The sequence below is a fragment of the Neomonachus schauinslandi genome, chromosome 5 (assembly GCF_002201575.2).
Source record: "Neomonachus schauinslandi chromosome 5, ASM220157v2, whole genome shotgun sequence".
NCBI classification, from domain to species: Eukaryota; Metazoa; Chordata; class Mammalia; order Carnivora; family Phocidae; genus Neomonachus; species Neomonachus schauinslandi.
Genome location: NC_058407.1, coordinates 102,724,421 through 102,742,756, shown reverse-complemented (window position 1 = coordinate 102,742,756; position 18,336 = coordinate 102,724,421). Strand labels below are relative to the sequence as shown.

The 18,336-nt window shown below is 43.9% G+C and overlaps 1 protein-coding gene across 12 annotated transcripts in view; it reads right to left on the bottom strand.

The window, feature by feature from the left end:
- CACNA1C (calcium voltage-gated channel subunit alpha1 C) overlaps window positions 1–18,336 on the bottom strand; it is a 643,199-nt gene that overhangs the window by 129,681 nt on the left and 495,182 nt on the right. For all 12 annotated transcript variants that reach the window (XM_021690729.1, XM_021690726.2, XM_021690718.2 and 9 more), the window contains exons 12-13: window positions 9,957–10,117; window positions 8,759–8,984 (exon numbers count right to left, since the gene is read on the bottom strand). In XM_021690729.1, coding sequence (XP_021546404.1) covers window positions 8,759–8,984; window positions 9,957–10,117 — 387 coding nt within the window. The remainder of the gene's footprint in view (window positions 1–8,758; window positions 8,985–9,956; window positions 10,118–18,336) is intronic.

Below are 18,336 nucleotides of genomic sequence, written 5' to 3'. Positions count from 1 at the left end.
CTACTTCAGGCCCTGCAGGGCTCTGCTCAAATGTCCCCTCACCACAGCGGTCCTCCCTGACCACATTCTATTTCCTATTCCTGCTTTTTAATATACTCACCACCACTTGCCACCAGAAGTTTGTCTGTTTTGTTCATATCCTTAGTGCTTAGAGCAGTGCCTCGTCAAAGGAGGTGATCAATGACTATTTTGTTGAATGAATGAATCTTACTATGATTGTGACATATTTATACTTACTGGAGGGAAAAGCAAGGGGACATGGGTTACCCAGACACTTCTGTGTGTGTGAGGTGGGAGCAGGGGTGGGGTGGTGGTGGGTCCTCTCACACAGGTACTTAAGTCAAACATACTTTGCACCTCTTCCACATCATTTCCTTTCCTACAGCTTCCCTAAATTCATGGGCAGAGTTTCCCCTGCCTAAGTCAAACTATTATGTATCAAGGGAATAGACAGATGGTTGCCAGAAGCAGGGGGTTGGGAGAGTGTGCAAAATGGGTGAAGGGGGTCAAAAGGTAGAAACTTCCAGTTATAAATAAGTCCTGGGGATGTCACGTACAGCATGGTGACTATAGTTAATAATACTGTGCTGCATATTTGAAAGCTGCCAAGAGTAAATCTTAAAAGTACTCATCACACACACACAAATTTGGAATTATATATGGTGATGGATGTTAACTAGACTTATTGTGGTGATCACTGTGCAATGTACACAAATAGCGAATCATTATGTATACCTGAAACTAATATAATATTATATGTCAATTATACCTTAACAAGAAAAGAAAAAAAGTATGTATAAATTACCCTACAGAAAACAGGGTTGCTATGGTTTTGAGACCCTTGTGCTAGGATTTCCCAAAGAGCTCTGGGAATGTCTCCCTTGTGGAAGAACTCCCGTCCTGGTGGCTCAAAACCAATGGCTGTGGGTTCAAGGGCTTGAACCAGCCTTTAAGAGACAAACTGCAACCAGTTACACGGACATCAGCCTACCCTCCTCGTGAAAAACACCCAGGCTGAAAAGATACTGCCTTGAGGACCAGTCACTCAGTTCAGACACAGGGAAGACAAATAAACAAATGGCTGTTTATACTGTTTGTCTCCGATTTCCAGTTGCTTCCCATTCAACAGGGGCAAGGTGGAGTCTGCCCTATGGCTGTTCCTTTGGAGCAGAATTAAGGGAGCAGAGCTGATGCCCGTGGCATGGCATGACGAGGGGCATACAGCTTGCCGAACAGAAGGTGTCCATTCCTAATGTGCACGTGGTTGGAGATGTTTTATGTGCTCTCTAAAGGACCGAGACAAAGGGACTGTTGTACTGATGTTGTGGCAAAGAACACTATTAGGGTTCAGAGAAGAGCTGGATTTTGGAACCTGGCATGCCTTGGCTGATAGCAGAAGATAGGGTGGGGCCCTCGTTACCACTGATATCAATGAGCTTTGTAAGTGACAGGTGGCAGCCTCTGGGCAGGTGACATGAAATAGCATTTAAATGAAATGTTAGCAGCCTTGCAGGTCCTGAAGCTCTCTCCTCCTTAATGCCAATCTGATTCTTGGTGGCTGTGACCACTATGGCATGAAGATCACATGATGCCTCAGCTCCCAGAAACACTCTCCTTTTTAGACATATTAGCTTCTAGACATAAAAACTAAAAGGGTTAACCACATATTAGCAATCAACTGAAAACCATGAAGCACACACACTCACAAAAAAAAGAGCTTGGGAGGAAAGTGAGCAGCAGCCAGGGAAATGAAGTATCTTGTCTTCAGAACAGCGTACACAGGCATCCATATCCACAGAAGTCTCCATTCTGTATTTGGGGATTTACAGCCCCAGATGCACATACCCAGCTTTTGAGACTCCCCTCTTCCCACCCCACCATCCTCTGACACTCCACCAGCCACGGTCATCCTTGAGATCAACTTTTCAATTCTCCTGTGGCTCTGAATCATTCTTTCCAAAGTATGTCTTTGCCCTCCCCGTCCCCCATCCAACCCAGCCTACTGTTCTCTCTTTAAAATAGGGTGCATGTGAGGGTTTTCTTACCCAAGCTATTTCTTTGTTACCTAAATTCTCTCACTTGTTGACTATGGCTTCACTTTTGTCACCTTTTCCCTCCATCTCTCTTGGCTTAAGTGACCACCATCTGTGCAGGCATGCTGTATCTCCATCATTCTTCCTTGCTAAGTCTGTTTGGGCCCCACGGACTTATCCTGCATCTTCAATGGCACAGAGTGACCTAAGCCTTGCTTGAGCTGGAACTTTCATCCTGTGAACCTTTGCTTCAAATAGCTCAGGGCCGGGTCCTTTACATTCTAGGTATGGAGCAGATCATCAAGCTTGCTATAAATAAAAGGTCTTCACAATAACAGTACCAATAGCTTTAAGGTGCTTTGCAAAATTCTCCACCCTACTTCCTCTCTGTTCCAGAGAAGTTCATAACTAAATTTATATAGTCTCAACTCTTCTTGTCCTAAGGGTAAACCCCAACCCCCCCAAAAAACCCCACAAAACTCCTTTCAGTGTTGGTGGCAGTGATCTATTGTTGGTAGAGTATTTATAAAGCAAATTTCCTACAGCAAATCTGTGCGATATGAGGCTTCTATAAAACATTCTTAAGGGAAGGAGGAGGAATGCATATAATGTAAGCTGACTGAGGAAAGCACAGAAGGCTCACTCAGGGAGGAAGCTCAGCCTTGTCCTCTCCCTGGCCACACGGGCATCCAAGGTGGGTATGCAAAGACTAGTCCTTCAGTAAAGCTGGCCCCTGGTTCTGACAGACACAATAGAGCCTGGAGAGATTAGTGTGATGGGAGGCTGAACTAGGCATGTGCTGGTCCAGGAAGAGCCAAACAGAGAATACTATAATATTATAGTCTGGGACAGCCAGGGGCCCAAGGCCAAATCTACCAGTTTAATTCCTGCTGATACTGACCTCTGCTCCCTCCATTCTAGGAGAATTCACATTTTATGTGTTTTACTTTAGAGTCAAATTCTGCCTTGGATAACAAGTTCAGAGGTCTCATCTTCTCTGTTTGCATTAGAAGTCTTGGTCACACTGAGAAAGGAACTTACTGGGAGGAATGTAACCTGGTCAGGCTGTCTGTTCTTGACCTTGGGATTACCTTGGGATTGTGCTCCCCTGAGGTCCTGGACCACAGAGCTACTCAGTTCTGCTAGTGGGCTCTTGTACCAGACGTGTCAGGGTTAGGAAGGGAGCACATTCAAGTCATCCTCACCTGTGTCTTCTTAATCCCCAGTAGAGATACCAGCTAGTCACTATCCCAGAGAATAACCACCCTTCATGCTGACGTCAGTGAGTAGGCTCTTGAGTCTGAGCTGCCTTCTTCATAGACCCTGGCCTGCAAACTGGGCAGATGCCAAACATACCTCTTTAATAATGGTCCTTAAGGAGCTCAGAGCATCCATGGTGCCCTAAGAAGAGGAGGGCTAGAGTCGGAGGGTGGGGGCTATGTCGGGTTGGATCTGATACTCATGGCCAGACTCTGGCAATTGAAATGGAGACATTTAGAGGCTGGAGAATTTGCAAAGCCTCTCACCTTGGGGCTCTATGGAGCCCATATGTGATCATGATTCACCAGTAAATCTGTCTGTGCTGAGTCAGCCCAAACTCACATTTCAGGGCCTGGGAAGGGAGCCACAGGGGAGGAGCAGTAGGAGAAAGAAAAGGATTTAAGGTTTAAGAGAGAAAACAGCAAGGGCTGGAGGGATTTCAGTGCATTTAAAAGCCAACTGTATAAAAAATGAGATGTGATTAGTAAATTGGAATCACGTCCAGATTTAGTCTAACTGAGGTCTTTCTTCCTCCCTGTAGAATGGTAAGTCAGACTGGGCTGACAAAGAGTAGACATAGTTGATATTAAAAACTGGCAACATTTAAGAGCCCTGTAAAACCTCAAAACAGGAGAAAGAACCCAATCTATGACGTGGCTGGAAGGCCCACTGGCATGGGTAATGTACCCAAAGATGACAAATATTTTGGCCACATGGATGCCTCTCTGTTCTCACTGAGGCAGGAATCTTGCCTTCCCTAGTCCATAATATACCACTTCTAATATTATTAACACTCAGGAATCAACTGATTTACAGTCCAATGCAGGGTTCCCAGTCTTGTTTTTTTTTTTTTTTTTGAGACATATAGGATGGATGATATTCATATACACAGTATATTCTCTAAAGCATCCTCAGATTTTGACAAAACACTCAAAAAATGAGCATGCTAATAATTCATTTTCATCATATACCATATTCATATTTGTCATATACTGAAGACTTCAGGCAGCATGAAGAGTGACAAGTCCAGCCCATTCTTGCCCATTCATAAAAGTATTTGGGAATGCAAACGACCAAGAGTGAGGGTCAGGAACAATATTGAACAATAATGAATTTTTTTGTATTTTTTTTTTTTGGAAAAGAACAATATTGAATTCTTTCGTATTTATTTTTTTGGAAAAGAAACTGTTCATAAACTTTGGTATTTCAGCTCCTATAATAACAAATTACTTGCTACACACTGCTCAACTGCTCTGGACATACCATTGTGTCTTGACATCATAGTGGAGGACTCTTGGTCTAGGTCAGTATTCCAAACTCAGACCGTAGGTCCTGGGTGAAGGAAGGGAAACTTGGAATTATAGGAAGGGATCCATGAATCCATGGATACATCAAGCATTAGAGCGCTCTAAATAAATAGCCTGTCTTGTGTGTACATTACCACTTTTCAAATGTGCACAGGTTTATAAGAATTAATAAAGCTCAAATAATTTTAAAACTTTGCTGAATTCATAGTAGCTCTTTATCATTATATGTTTTTCCAATCAAGAATTATCAAAAGTACAATCTCAACATGGTTAGGGGCTACAGTAGAGAGTGTAGATTAAAAAAATCAAGGTTTCCAATGATATATAAAGGTCTATACTTTTAAGACAGGGAAGTGGACAAAGGACCGCAGCAGGAAATTAGGCCAGTGTTTTTCAAAGTGAGGTCACTGGACTACCAGCATGGAACTCTCTAGAAGTTGCTGGTCAAAATCTCTAGCGGTGGGGATCCTTCATGAGCTCTCTTAATGAGTCCAACTAAGTTTGAGAATCACAATCACTGGTTTAGAATGCACTACAAAAAATGCTTCTTTAACACACAAATAGTAGTGAGATATTACTAAGTATTCTCCAAGAGGTTTTAAAAGAAGAGAGAGAAATATGCTTGCCTGATGGCAGGACCATGCACAGATGACCCATCTCGAGGGACCATGATGTCCACTCCCAGACCATATTTTAGGCATTTTCTTGGTCACTGGAGTATATTGGAGACAAGGTTCAGAGGGGGCATGGGATTCCCCACATAGTTATAGTCTCTATGTTGTTTTCTAAAGCCCCCAGAGGGTTTGGAGGCTTGCAAACAGGAAGATGATGGGCTTTGCCAAAGTAACAATTAGATAATTAAATTATTCTGTTTATAGACTTTATAGAGATCTGAAAATACCACCCATCTTTCTCATGGAGGGACTACAGGAAGCTCTCCACAAAGAAAGATTTTAAAAAATGGCTTCTTGGCAATAGTTTTAGCTTAGAAATAGCTAAATTATTGATTAGAAAGAGGATGACTGTCAAATCTCTTCAAGACGCTATGACAATATCTAGGAACAAGAATTCTTTTCTATAGGAATCTAAAAAACAAAAGCAAAAACAAACCCCCAAACACACAGACTTTTGAGAATTATTTAGGAGGCACTGAAAACTCCAAGTTAAAAATAGCTTTTACCAGACCCAAGGAAGAACAAGTAGAATCAGTGAATAACAACAAGAATCAACTTGTAAAAATCCTTTAAGTTGTGTCACTGGGACAAAGATGGCAAGACAGTTTAGCGGTCAACTCCACAGTTCACAATCATGGTTAGGAGCACAGAACCTGAGATCAGATAGACAGACCTGCTATTTAATCCTAGCTTCACCCCTGAGCAGTTTGTGTGGGCTGGGCAAGTGACTGAAGTCTCTGAACCACAGTTTCCTCATCTGTAAAATGGGAATAATAACAGTGCCCTGCTCTGACTCTCTCGTAATTACAGGTCATCACGGTGACCTGTATTAATGGTGAGGGTGAATCAAGTGAAAGCAGTCGGGCCACACTATCTGCACAGAGTAAGTCCTGATGCATGTTAACAATAATTGTTAACTCTATGTAGTTAACAATATTTGTACTGTAACTATATTTCTACTACTTTTACTACAAACCAAAGACTTTCTGTAATGCCAAGATATTCAGGGCATTCAGAAAGATTTTTCTGGGGCGAGGGGAAGAGAGGTGTTTGCTCAAGAGCATTAAACTAGTGGATTTAAATTCTGCGTGTCCTTGGAGTCCATCCTGTGACATTAAACCTTCCCCAGGGACTCCCTCTGTTCCTGACTTCCCATAGCACATATTCCCCCATCCCAACATTTGCCAGCTCATTTTATTCTGTCTTAGATTTTCTTTCAATAGTTTCATGAGTACAAACTCCATCTCCCCAGCCAGACTGTAAATTTCTCCTGGGTTCAGTTCATACCATACTCCTTTTGCCCTATCTCTTAGAGCTTGACGTGCAGTATGAACATGAGAGAGAAACAGAAATAAGACCGTGTATATGTTTAGATGGCTCTCAGTACTCCTCCTCTCCCTCCTCCAAGTAACAACAATGATAATAATTAGATTAATAATAAACCCTCTGGCTTTTGAGGGTCCCTGGGCCTGGCACTGAACTGAGCTCTTTAAATACCTTCTCTCACTTGACCCTTGACCCTCGACAGCACCACAGGAATGAGCTGCTGAGAGAGCCATGAGCAGAACAGCAAAGCAAGGGCAGCTTTGCAAGCCCCGACCACTCACTCAGCCAAGTTCAGAATACATCGAGCAGGGTGTGGTTACTTCCAGGTCTTTGAATGAAAGATACCAACCCCATTTCCTTTTTTCCCCAATACAATCCAACTGATGGTTCCAGTGCCCCTTTGGTCATTTGGGCTCCCAAAGCAGAGACTCTTCTGGAGAGGAGGCGTGTACCTCTGGGAGGCAGAGTTTGAGCCCCGTCCCTACCACATGTTTCTGACATGTCCCTTCAAGGTTGACCACAACCTACAGTGAGAAATACATATTATACTGCAACTCAGACATATGTCTCAAAGATTTTTATGAAACAATGCTTATGTTCATGTGAGGCCTTCTGAGATTTTCCTATTCTATTTCATTCCTTCACTGAAAATGAGATATGAAGAAATCAGAACCCATATATATCACCAGTGGGAATGCAAAATGGCATAGCCTCTTTGGAAAACAATTGGGCAGTTCCTCAAAATCTTAAAAGTAGAGTTATCAAATGATCTAGAAATTCTACTCCTAGGTATATGTCCAAGAGAAATGAAAATGTACATCCGTACAAAAACCTGAACATGAATGTTCATAGCAGCATTATTCATAGTAGCCAAAAGGTAGAGAGAAACCGAATGCCCATCAACTGATGAGTGAATAAACAAAAGCAATGTATATCTATACAATGGAATATTATTTAGCCATAAACAAGAATAAAGTACTGACACATGCCACAGCATGTGAAACCATTATGCTAAATGAAAGAAGCCCAGTCACAAAACACTGCATACTGCATGATTTCATTTATAGGGATTGCCAAGAACAGGTAAATTTATAGAGATAGAAAGTAAATTAGTGGTTGCCACTGGGAGGGAAGGTGGGACAAATAAGGAGTGGGTATGGCTTTCTTTTTGGGGTGATGAAAATGTTCCAAAACTAAATTGTGGTAATGATTGCAAAACTCTGTGACTATATAGAATAACACTGAACTGTACACTTTAAAGTGGTGAATTATACAGTATGTGAATTATATCTCAATAAAGCTGTTTAAAAATGATGGCTGTGATCCACTTAATTGATTTCACAACTCCAAATGGGTCTCAACATGGTTGAAAATTACTGTTCTAGAGCATACTGCCCACCCCCCTGCCCCCGTCTGCGCCTGTCCTCTTCATGAGAATCACGACTTGACCTGGAGAGTTGGGGAGCCTGCAGTCTTTGGGTGGGCAGATGGACAGGCAGATGGAGAGGGGGTGAACGTGTGGAAGGAGGGGTGAGAACCATCTGTGGCAAAATAGCCATCATCCTTCTCCAGTTAAGGAATCCTGACTACATTTTCAGCAGCACATGCACAGCAAAAAGACTACATTGCTCAGTCTCTCCAACAGCTGGGTGGCCAACAGAGCCTTGGTGAGACGTCTAGAAGAGCTCTGGAAGGGGCTGACTCAGCCAGGATGGATGCTCCCTTTGGTCCCTCACCCCTTCTCTTCTCCTTGCCTTGATTCATTCAAACATGATGGCTCAATCTCTGGAAACCACCTCATGACCCTAGGAGTGGAGGGCAGTCCTAAGGCTGTCAAAGCAAAGGACATAAGGGGACTGGGTCCCTGATGCCTTCTTGAAGCCACCTGGGCTGCCCACCTCTGCACTTCTTTTATGTAACTGAATAAATTCCGAATTTGCTTATGTCACTGAGTCGTCTCTGGTATCAGCAGCCAAAGGAATTTCTAAATGATATGTCATCTAAACGAAAAAAAATTCCCCTCTATCATATATGAGCCAAGGATAGACCTTTCAAGAAATAGCAGCTACTCTCCCACCCAGGCCTTTCTGCCTCCCTTGCCTTCTGGAAGAACCTTTCCTTGAGTCCCAGGTCTGAAGGGAAATGAGAACCCAAATACCTTGTGATTTTAAATATCCGCAGCAGCCGGACACATCTCAGCACAGAGATACCCAAGGGAGACATGATCTTGGTCTCCACCAGGATGGTCTCCAGGATGCCCCCGCACACGATGAAGCAGTCAAAGCGGTTGAAGAGGGACACAAAGTAGGCCTGCAGGCCTAGGCTGTACATCTTCAGCAGCATCTCTGCAGTGAAAAGGGCCAGCAGTGCCTTGTTGGCCGTGTCTGGTGGGGTCAGGCGAGGGGGCAGGATCCCAGCACGGGGGTGAGAGGAGGAGGAAGGTGGGAGGAGGAGAAAGAAAACAATTATCACTGCTGGAAAAAAAAGCACAGACGCTCCCTTTCCAGCCAGAACACCTCCCCTCTATGTTGCTGCCAGAACAGAACAATTGGGGCCAAATCGCCAGAAAAGGGGTATCTAGTTATAATCACAGCAAACATGATCTACCATGCATCAAAGGCTGTGTGTGCTGATCTTCTTTACTTCTTTACTAGCTGCTTTTTCAGAGATGAGGAGTGAGGTTCTGAGAGGTGAGTACTCTGCCCAAACCAATCAGCCAAAAAGGGGAGCCAGGCCACCCAAGTCCACTCTCTGCACTGGGAGACGGTCCACTTCCCAGGGTTCTGGAATGCAGCCCCCATGTCTGCTTGACTCCCTGGGAGTGGAGCTGAGGCACTGGCTAGGGAGGTCCTATTCTAGGGCTCCAGGGAAGGGCGGGGCTACTAACTGCCCATGGAGGACAGCTCCTCGTGCTCAGGCCATGACTGTCCTCTTTCCCGGCTTTTTGCTCACCTCATCCACACATGTTCTGGCAGGCCCACCTGCAGGCGACAGTAAGGCCTGAGGTACTGAAAACCCATTCTGGGAAGTTGGCAGCCAAGAGTCTGAGATAGCCAAACAAGGGGCAGCATGTGTCCTTGTCATCTGGACCCAATAGCGACTGTTGGGGCAGGCAGACCGTGTGGGCCCAGCCAGGTGAACCACGTCTCTTTATAATTAGGTGGTGCATTTTACTATGGGATCTGCAAGCTCGTCAGCCCTTGGCATCCCCAGCATGGCATCTGCCAAGAGCCAGGGACACTTTCCCTGCCAGGGTGGCTTTCTCGTCAACCTTGTGCCTGTGACTATTCCCTTCCTGGGATTCAGGGCCGAGTTGGCAAGAGTACAGAAGGATAGCGCCGGGGGCTTCCTCTCACCTTGCACCTCCGTGAGCCAGTGGGGCTGGTTGTAGTGTTCCGAGGCGATGGTGAGCGTGTTGAGGAACACCAGGAAGATCACAAGCCAGTAGAAGACATTAGACTTGACTGCGGCACGACACTTTCTTCTGCAGAACCGGTTCCACCGGCGCCAGTAGCGGCTGGAAAAGGAGCAAGGAGAGAAGGAAGGGGGCAGGGCGGAGGGCGCTGTGAAATCTGACAGACACCATCATGGTTTCCTTTCTCCCCTCAGTGGACTTGGCCTCAGCAGAGCAGTGCAATGTGGTGGTGAGGAGATAAGCTTCCCGTCAAGTTAACCGGGCTCTGCCACTTACTTGTGTGTGTGGCCCTGGCCCTTCTCAGCTTGGGTTCTCTCATTTGTAAAATAGGAATAGGGTCAAGCTCACAGGGTTGTTGTGGGGATTGATAAAATACCATATAATGTGTCTGGTATAAATACATATTTTTGATTTATAATAATGACATTATTCAAAATTGTATTGTACAACGTAAGAGTATTATTAGTAGTGATGATAGTAGTAGGGCTAGTAATGGTTACCATTAATGAAACCTTATCCATGTCTGTTACCGTACTAGACACTTCTCATGCCTTCTCTTTAATTTAACCCTGCAAAGCAGGCATTACCCTGATATTCAGGAGGAGAAAACTAAGCCACAGAGGTTGAGTACCTTGACTGATATTACACAGTGGCAGAGCCAGACTTGGTTTTCCCCCCAGGCCAGATGCTGCCTCATCTGTAAAGTGTTATAGGTGAATCTGGATCAGAGGTTCTTTGCTTTTATGGGGTTATGGAACATTTTGAGAATCTCATAAATGTTTAGATACTTTGTTCAGAAAAAAACGCGCATACCCACACATACACACATCTCTATATACAAGTTCATGCAGCACATGGCCTCCTGAAACCTCGGCCGTGGTCCATATAATGTTCTTTTGGTCTCTTGTTGAGGGACTTATGTCAATGACTCTCAAACCTGGCTGTACATAAAATTACCTGGGGAAGCTTAAAAAAAATAACCATCAACCCTCACCAGTACCCAGACTCCAACTCCAAACCAACTAAATCTGATTCTCTGGGGGTTGGGTAGTTTTTAAAGCTCCCCAGGTGGTTCTAATCTATAACCATGGTTGAGAACCATTAAGCTAGATGATGCCAATTTTTAAATTCTATGGTGGAGGAGTTTACAGCTTCCAGTAGAAAACCAAACAACCAACAAAACAATTTCTAGATCAGGGGAAGTATGAGAAATGCTCTTTTGGCCATCTGGGCTGGAGATGATGAAGGCAGTAGCTTTATTAATGGAAAAGAGGACACTGAGTTGACAGTGTTATTTTGAGACAGAATCAATAGGACTTTGAGCCTGACTGGATGCACAGGGTAAGAGAGAAAGGTATGGAAGGGACAGCCAAAATTTCTAGCTGGAATGATTTGGAAGAATGGCACCTCTAACTGTTATAGGTACAGACAAGGAGAAGCAGTGCTCTGGGCAGGGAGGTTGCTACGAGGAGAAAGATGGGGCGCTCAGCTCAGGGAATAGGTTTGAGGTGCTTGCAGGTCATGTGTGTAGAGAGACCCAGCAGGGAACTGGAAGGCAGTGCCCCTGTTCGGGTAATAAAGAAGGCAGCGGGAGGAGCAAAACAGCATCTCAGAGCAACAGTCCATGAATATCTGTATTCAGGTTTGTATTCTAGGTTTGCAGAAATGCAGACCGCTGCTGCGATGGATCCCTCCACCCACCCCCAAAACGGCCTTTTGAGATAGCTTCACTTCATCTGTATTTTCACTCTGTATTTTCTACCTACTATCTGTGGAAAATCCTGTTACCAAACTTTTGTTAGCATCTATTATGAGATTAGAAACGTGAGAAGTACATCTAAGGAGAGAACTCTTTCCTCAGAACGGCAGGGATAACTTAGTTTTTGGCCTGCAGAACAGGGAGGGAAGAAAGAATTAATCAAATAGTGTTCTGATCTGACCCTAGCTCTTCGTGGGTGCTTGAATGCCATCTCCAGTGAGCGCTATCCCTTTGTTGGGGACACTTATCTGCCACTTGAGGCTAATTCACTACATAGAGAAGAAGTGCATCAGGGTCAGAAAATGAAGGTTTCCAAATGCTAGGGAAGCTTACCTTCCCCGATATACCACCTTGGGTAAGAGTGAGGATGGAGGAGGGTGAAGAGAGGGACAAAGGATGGGATAAGGGGTCTTAGTTGGTCCTCAGGCTCCTCTGCAGTTTGCCAGCTATTGGTACTGAGGAGTCTTATCTCAACAGGGCAGGACACTGCTTCTTTCCTGTCATTGTGGTTATTAATACTATAGAGAAATTTGGTATGACTATTTTTTTCCTGAAAAATGAATTTTCAGGACAAACTCATATCTGACCTTAAATAGCTTACATTGTAGTTTCAAAGGGTGTTTTAAATAGATACAATCTTTTGTTAGAGAAATCACGGATAATTGTTACTCAGAGTCCAAAGGAATGAAGTTTGCGTTCCTTTACAGTATGTAGAAATGGACTCAGAGTCAGTTTAATACTGAGAACTTGATTAAGCTCCTCTTTTCCCAAGTTTGGGATGTGGGGTGCCACATGGTCAGGCCTGTCCCATGGGTCTAGGACTGCCTGACCCCCCGAAGGAGTGGCTGTCAGAGGCAGGGTGGTAGCTGTCAAATGTGCTGTTCCTGTGCACAGCCATTCATGGGAGTCACATGGATTTGGGCTGGGGTGGGGGTGGGGGTAATTACTATCCAGAGAAAGTATTTAAAGATAATTATACACCTCCCACTCTTCAAAATATAGCTTTGCTTGACAACTGGTTTCCTGGCAACGCTTCCTACGGTATAATAAATGTAATGATTTATTAGAATGTGTAAATGTATTTGTGTGTTTACATGTGCATGGAGGATATAGAAATTAAATGATAAAATAGGGAGGAGAAATTTGCCTGCTATTCATGTTCCCTTCACACTAACTAGAAAAGTCATTTACTCTAGAAATAGAAGTTCCCATATGTAGACATAGGACAGAAGGGCGGATATGAAATGTGCCTAATCTACTTCTTCAAAATTCTATATTGTTGCAGTCCCATGGGAAATTTCTGCTCAATTTACCCTGGGATCCACCTTACCTCTTCTTAAGTCTGGGCTTTGCTCTTGCCTTTCCACCTACGTGGACTGTCCCCAAACTGTCAGGACCTCCCCTTTCTATGTCCTGCCCACTCTTTTTTTTTTTTTTAAGATTTTATTTATTTATTTGACAGAGAGAGACACAGCGAGAGGGAACACAAGCAGGGGGAGTGGGAGAGGGAGAAGCAGGCTTCCTGCTGAGCAGGGAGCCCGATGCGGGGCTCGATCCCAGGACCCTGGGATCATGACCTGAGCCGAAGGCAGACGCTTAATGACTGAGCCACCTAGGTGCCCATGTCCTGCCCATTCTTGAGGGCTCATCTCAAGTCCCAGCTTCTCCATGGGGAACTTTTCTAGTCTCCCCAGGCTCAGAATTCCTGTCACACTTAGGTCTGCATTATTCATTTTAGGTATACATTAAAGAAATATTTATTAAATACCTATCCTGGGATAGGTACTAGATATTCATCAGTTAACGTGATAGTCTTTTTCTGCATAAAACTCATGTGGGCAATAAAGACACTTAAGCAAGCAATCAAAGAGTGTGCTTAGCACTATGGCAGGCTTCGCAGAAGTGCCGCAGGAGCGCACCAAAGGGCTTCCGAGCCCGAGGTGGAGGAGCCAGCAGAGGTTACTCAGAGGAAATGGGAACAGAGGAAATGGCTTCCCATTTCCCCATATTGTTGGTCATCTTTTACCGTATGGTTCTTGCCTCTCCAGTGAGATCATAAGACCCTCGAGGGAAAGGGACTGTGTCTTGTACTTTGCTATAGATCCACAGTACTTAGTGCAGTCCATCTTACATGGTAGGGGCACTTGACTGACAGCTTGGTAGAACAGCAGAGACAACTCTGCAGATTTACTAACTTCTTGCTGAAGACAAGGCTTGAGAGCCCTGGAGCTCTTGTGACCAAGGGATGAAGGTGGGGGTGAGGGAGGGGCAGTGCTACTGAAAAAGTTTGCTTGGCACATAATTTTGGATAGGCATCTAGAAGAGTAGACAACATCAAAATGGTGGACACTTCAGGCTCTTTCTAGTGGCCAGAATAAGTTCCTATCTTTTCTTTAACTGAGAATGAGCAACACAGGAAATGATTAAATTTAATTCTTTTATACTATACCTAAGTAACTTAGAATGGACTATCAGAGAGTAGACAAATTTGGATATTTGCCTTGTCCCAGCTGCTCATTCCACTGAAGATGGGGCAAGACAGTCCTCCCAAATTTTAGAACCCCATGGGATTCACTTCAGAACTCCATAAAGTTAAGATCTGGAAACTTTGACGGATTACCTGATTAATCCCTGCAAGTTGCACAAAACTTCCTACATCATTTGTTCCTTAACTGTTTAAATCCTATTCTGAACAGTTAGCCCCAAATGTTGCAAAATTCCTTATTGTGACTAATTCCTCCAAGTGAAGACTTGGCTTACCAAAGGAATACCCTAATATTGGCCTAATATTATAAGTCAATTAATTTGCTGAATTTCCCCTAAAGTCTCTCTTCTAGTATTTCTTTTAAGTAAACTGTGATTTTGCATCATTGAGTATTACAAATGTAATAGGCTGGTTGGAAACTCAAATTGTCTTATTTGTCATTGTTAAACTGAGAAAATGATCAGGATACTTTAATTTTTTTTTAAACTCAAATTTTAGAATCATTTTTAGAGTACAGCAGTCTCTTCTCTGCTTACAAGGTTATTTCTGAGTTGCAAAATTTCTCTCTCCATTTTCCCTCTATACTACACTTTTCAGTCATGCCTGCCACAACCAAACAGGCAGGAAGTATGAGGAGACATTCTTCTCACATCTGTAGTGGAAACCTTTGCAGCAGACAGAAATGGCTCTGGGTCTACTTTGATAATTTGTTTAAGATTTTATTCATTTATTTGACAGAGAGAGACACAGCGAGAGAGGGAACACAAGCAGGGGGAGTGGGAGAGGGAGAAGCAGGCCTCCCATTGAGCAGGGAGCCGGATGTGGGGCTCAATCCCAGGACCCTGGGATCATGACCTGAGCTGAAGGCAGACGCTTAACGACTGAGCCACCTAGGGGCCCCTACTTTTTTTTATGGCATTTTCAATCCATTGCCAGCCTTTGATATTCCTTAAATACACACCATCAGTGGGCTGTAGCATCTAGACTAGAGGGCCCCCGTTTGCTATCTGCTCAACCTTTTAGGGCCACACGGTCTGGTGCAGTAACTACTAGCCACCTGTGGCTCTTGAGCACTTGAAATTGGCCAGTCCAAACTGAGACACATAGTAAGGGTAAAATACACTGGATTTCAAAGACTTAGTACAAAAAAAAATGAATGTAAAATGTCTCATTAGTAATTCTTATATTAATTACATGTTGCAATGATAATGTTTTAGATACACTGCGTTAAATGAATTATATTAAGATTAATTTCACCTATTTCTCTTTACTTTTTAATGTGGCTACTAGAAAAACTTAAAAAGTCTTAATGTGGCTCATATTATATTTCTATTCAAAAGCACTGCTGTAGAGCTATGGGCCCATGCTCTAGTATTAGTATTCCTGGACAGAACGTTTCACTAGGCTAGCATGGTGGTTAGTAATACAGGTATGGGTTCTGACTCGGCCAGATGTGAACATGTGACCCTTGGCCTCTCTCAGCCTCAGTATCTTCATCTGAAAATGGGTTGAATGATAGTGCCAAACTACTGGTAGTACACATTTTGGGAATACAGTTTTCTCTCTGTACATTTTGGGAATACAGTTTTCTCTCTGTATTTCTGTTGTATCTTGAATAGTAGCAGCAGAGGGAGAAACCCTTCTCAGAGATCCTATGGCTGGAATACAGGAGGTTAGGTAGACAGCAGGTTGAGCTGAGTCTCAAAGCTTAGCAAAGAGTCCAAAGGTTTAGGGGGGGCACTGTTCCTCTCCTTTGTTACAAGTATGGGTTGTACCATAGGTCACTGGATAGAAAAATGTTCCCAGAATCTCCTGGGCAATCTCTTACGAGACAGAGTGCATACAAAGATGTCATTTCTCTTCCAATCCTTCAGATTATGTTCATTCATTTGTTCACTCATTCATTTGTTCATTTATGATTCATTCATTTATATGCAATGAGAATGATATTTTGGAAATATTTTCAAATGGATTTTTATATCCCTTTACTCTTACTGTGTGGGGGATTTAAAACTGCCAGGAACACAAAGTGCTTTCTCAGCTTTGGCTGTCAAATCAGACATTTTATTTGAGTCTGTGTAAGCCTATTGTCTTACTGAGGCAAGACCACTTATTCATTCATTCATTCATTCAGCAAGTATTAATTCAGTCCCCATTATGTATTAGCCACTTCCCCAGACACCGGAGATAAAGCAGTAAAATCCAAACACTATCAAGAGAGAAAGGATTTTTTGTATTTCTGTAACTCTCTTTCATGTAATAAGGGCTAGGCCTGGTAGACTTGACCCTAGATTTTTTAATGTAAAGGAGGTCTTGGCTTGAGAGAAAGAGGAATGGGAGAAAGGTCTACATTTTCCAATTCCAGTGAATTATGGGAGAAAGAAGATATCAGAAATAGAGGTGAAAGTCAGATACCAGAGTCCTCACTTAATTCTCAGCCCTGGGTGCTAAGTCTCAAGAGACTGCAGAGGGTTGCTTTAGAAACACCCAGATAGTCATTGGGAGGCCCAGGTATGCTGAAGCTAGTGGATAGCCTCCACTGGGTATAGTATGGGGGGGTATCTGCAGGCCCCTGGGAGAATGTCAGCCTTTGGCTCAGAGCTCTATTCAGGCTGGTGCAGACAGCAGCAGGTGGCAGAGAGGTAGGTGAGCCTGGGGTCCCCAGAGCTTGTTCATAGAGTGTGAAGGACCTGGAAGTGTCCACACACTCAGATGAGGTATGGAGGTGCTGAAGTCAGTGACTGACAGAGCTTGGGGGTTAGGAAGCAGAGGTGGAGATTTCAAGATCAAATGTAAATATGGGGGGACATGGACTCCAGCGAGTGGATGTCCAAACCAGATGGGCTGCTGCACCCCAGTAAGGACCTGAAAGTTCAGAGAGAAGCCCAGACCAGCCATCAAACAGTGGAGATAGGCAGAGGACTCAGAGGGATTCCAGGAGCAGCCTTCACCAAGCCCTGTTTACTTCCCAGGATCTTGAAGTTCCCTGCCCCCATGCATCCAGACTCCATCCTGGAGAAAAGCTGGGGAAGTGGAAATATGAGAGACTGAACATTTTACCTTCGGGGACTATTTAAAGCATAGCATTGGGTTCCATTTACCCAGCTGGACTAAAATTCAGTGTTATTTATGCTCTTGCTACACAGTGGGTGAGGCTAGGGAAGCAAGATTAGATCAATTACAAAACATAAACAACCAATATTTTTGGCATGTACAAGCTTTGTGGGGGAAAATTCGCATCTCCACTCCACAAATCCATTCATTCATCCATTCAACATATACGTATGGACAGCCTACCCCTGGGCAGGCACTTAGCTAGGTTCTCTAGAAAGAATACGTCTGAGGCATGCAGAGCCTACTGAAGGAGACAGGCCTGTGAGCCAATAATTGGAATGTAGTATGCTAAGTGCTGTGACAGAGGTATGAATGGGAGTGGAGGGAGGTGAGTAACTTCCCTGGAAGAGTTTGCAGAAGATGTAGATGCAGTAACATCTGAGGTTCTTAACAAAAACCTGAATTCTCCAGATGAAGACTTGTGGACACAGTGATTCAGGGAGAAGAAAGGCTGCATGGAAAGGCCTTGATGTCTGAGAGGACAGGGAACATTCTGGTGACTGCAAGAAGTTCCATGTGGTTGGAACAAAGAGTGTGTGCAGGGGAGTGCAGGAGGTGAGGCTGGAAAGGTAGACATGGGACTGAAGACCAGGGGTCCTGTGGAAGGTTCTGAAGCAGAGCAGTATCGTGATCCTATGTGTTTTCTATAATCCTTAAAGTTCATTTCTTACTGTGTTCCATAAAGATGAAGTAGGCAAGAATAGTAGCAAGTGTCCACATTATATTTATTTTAACTGAACTTCATCTTATAAAGAAGGGAGACACATTAGGTCTCCCAACCTCCTAGGGATGGTACTTGCCAAAAAAGACTGGCAAAGAAAATTCAACAAATATCGACCCCTGAATTATATGCGGGATCTGATCTAAAAGTCTTTTCTTGATAGCCATACAAAAGAGAGGCATTTACCCCTTAGAAAAACACCCTCACTGTACCCTCCCCCCCCCCCCCCCCCCCCCCCCCCC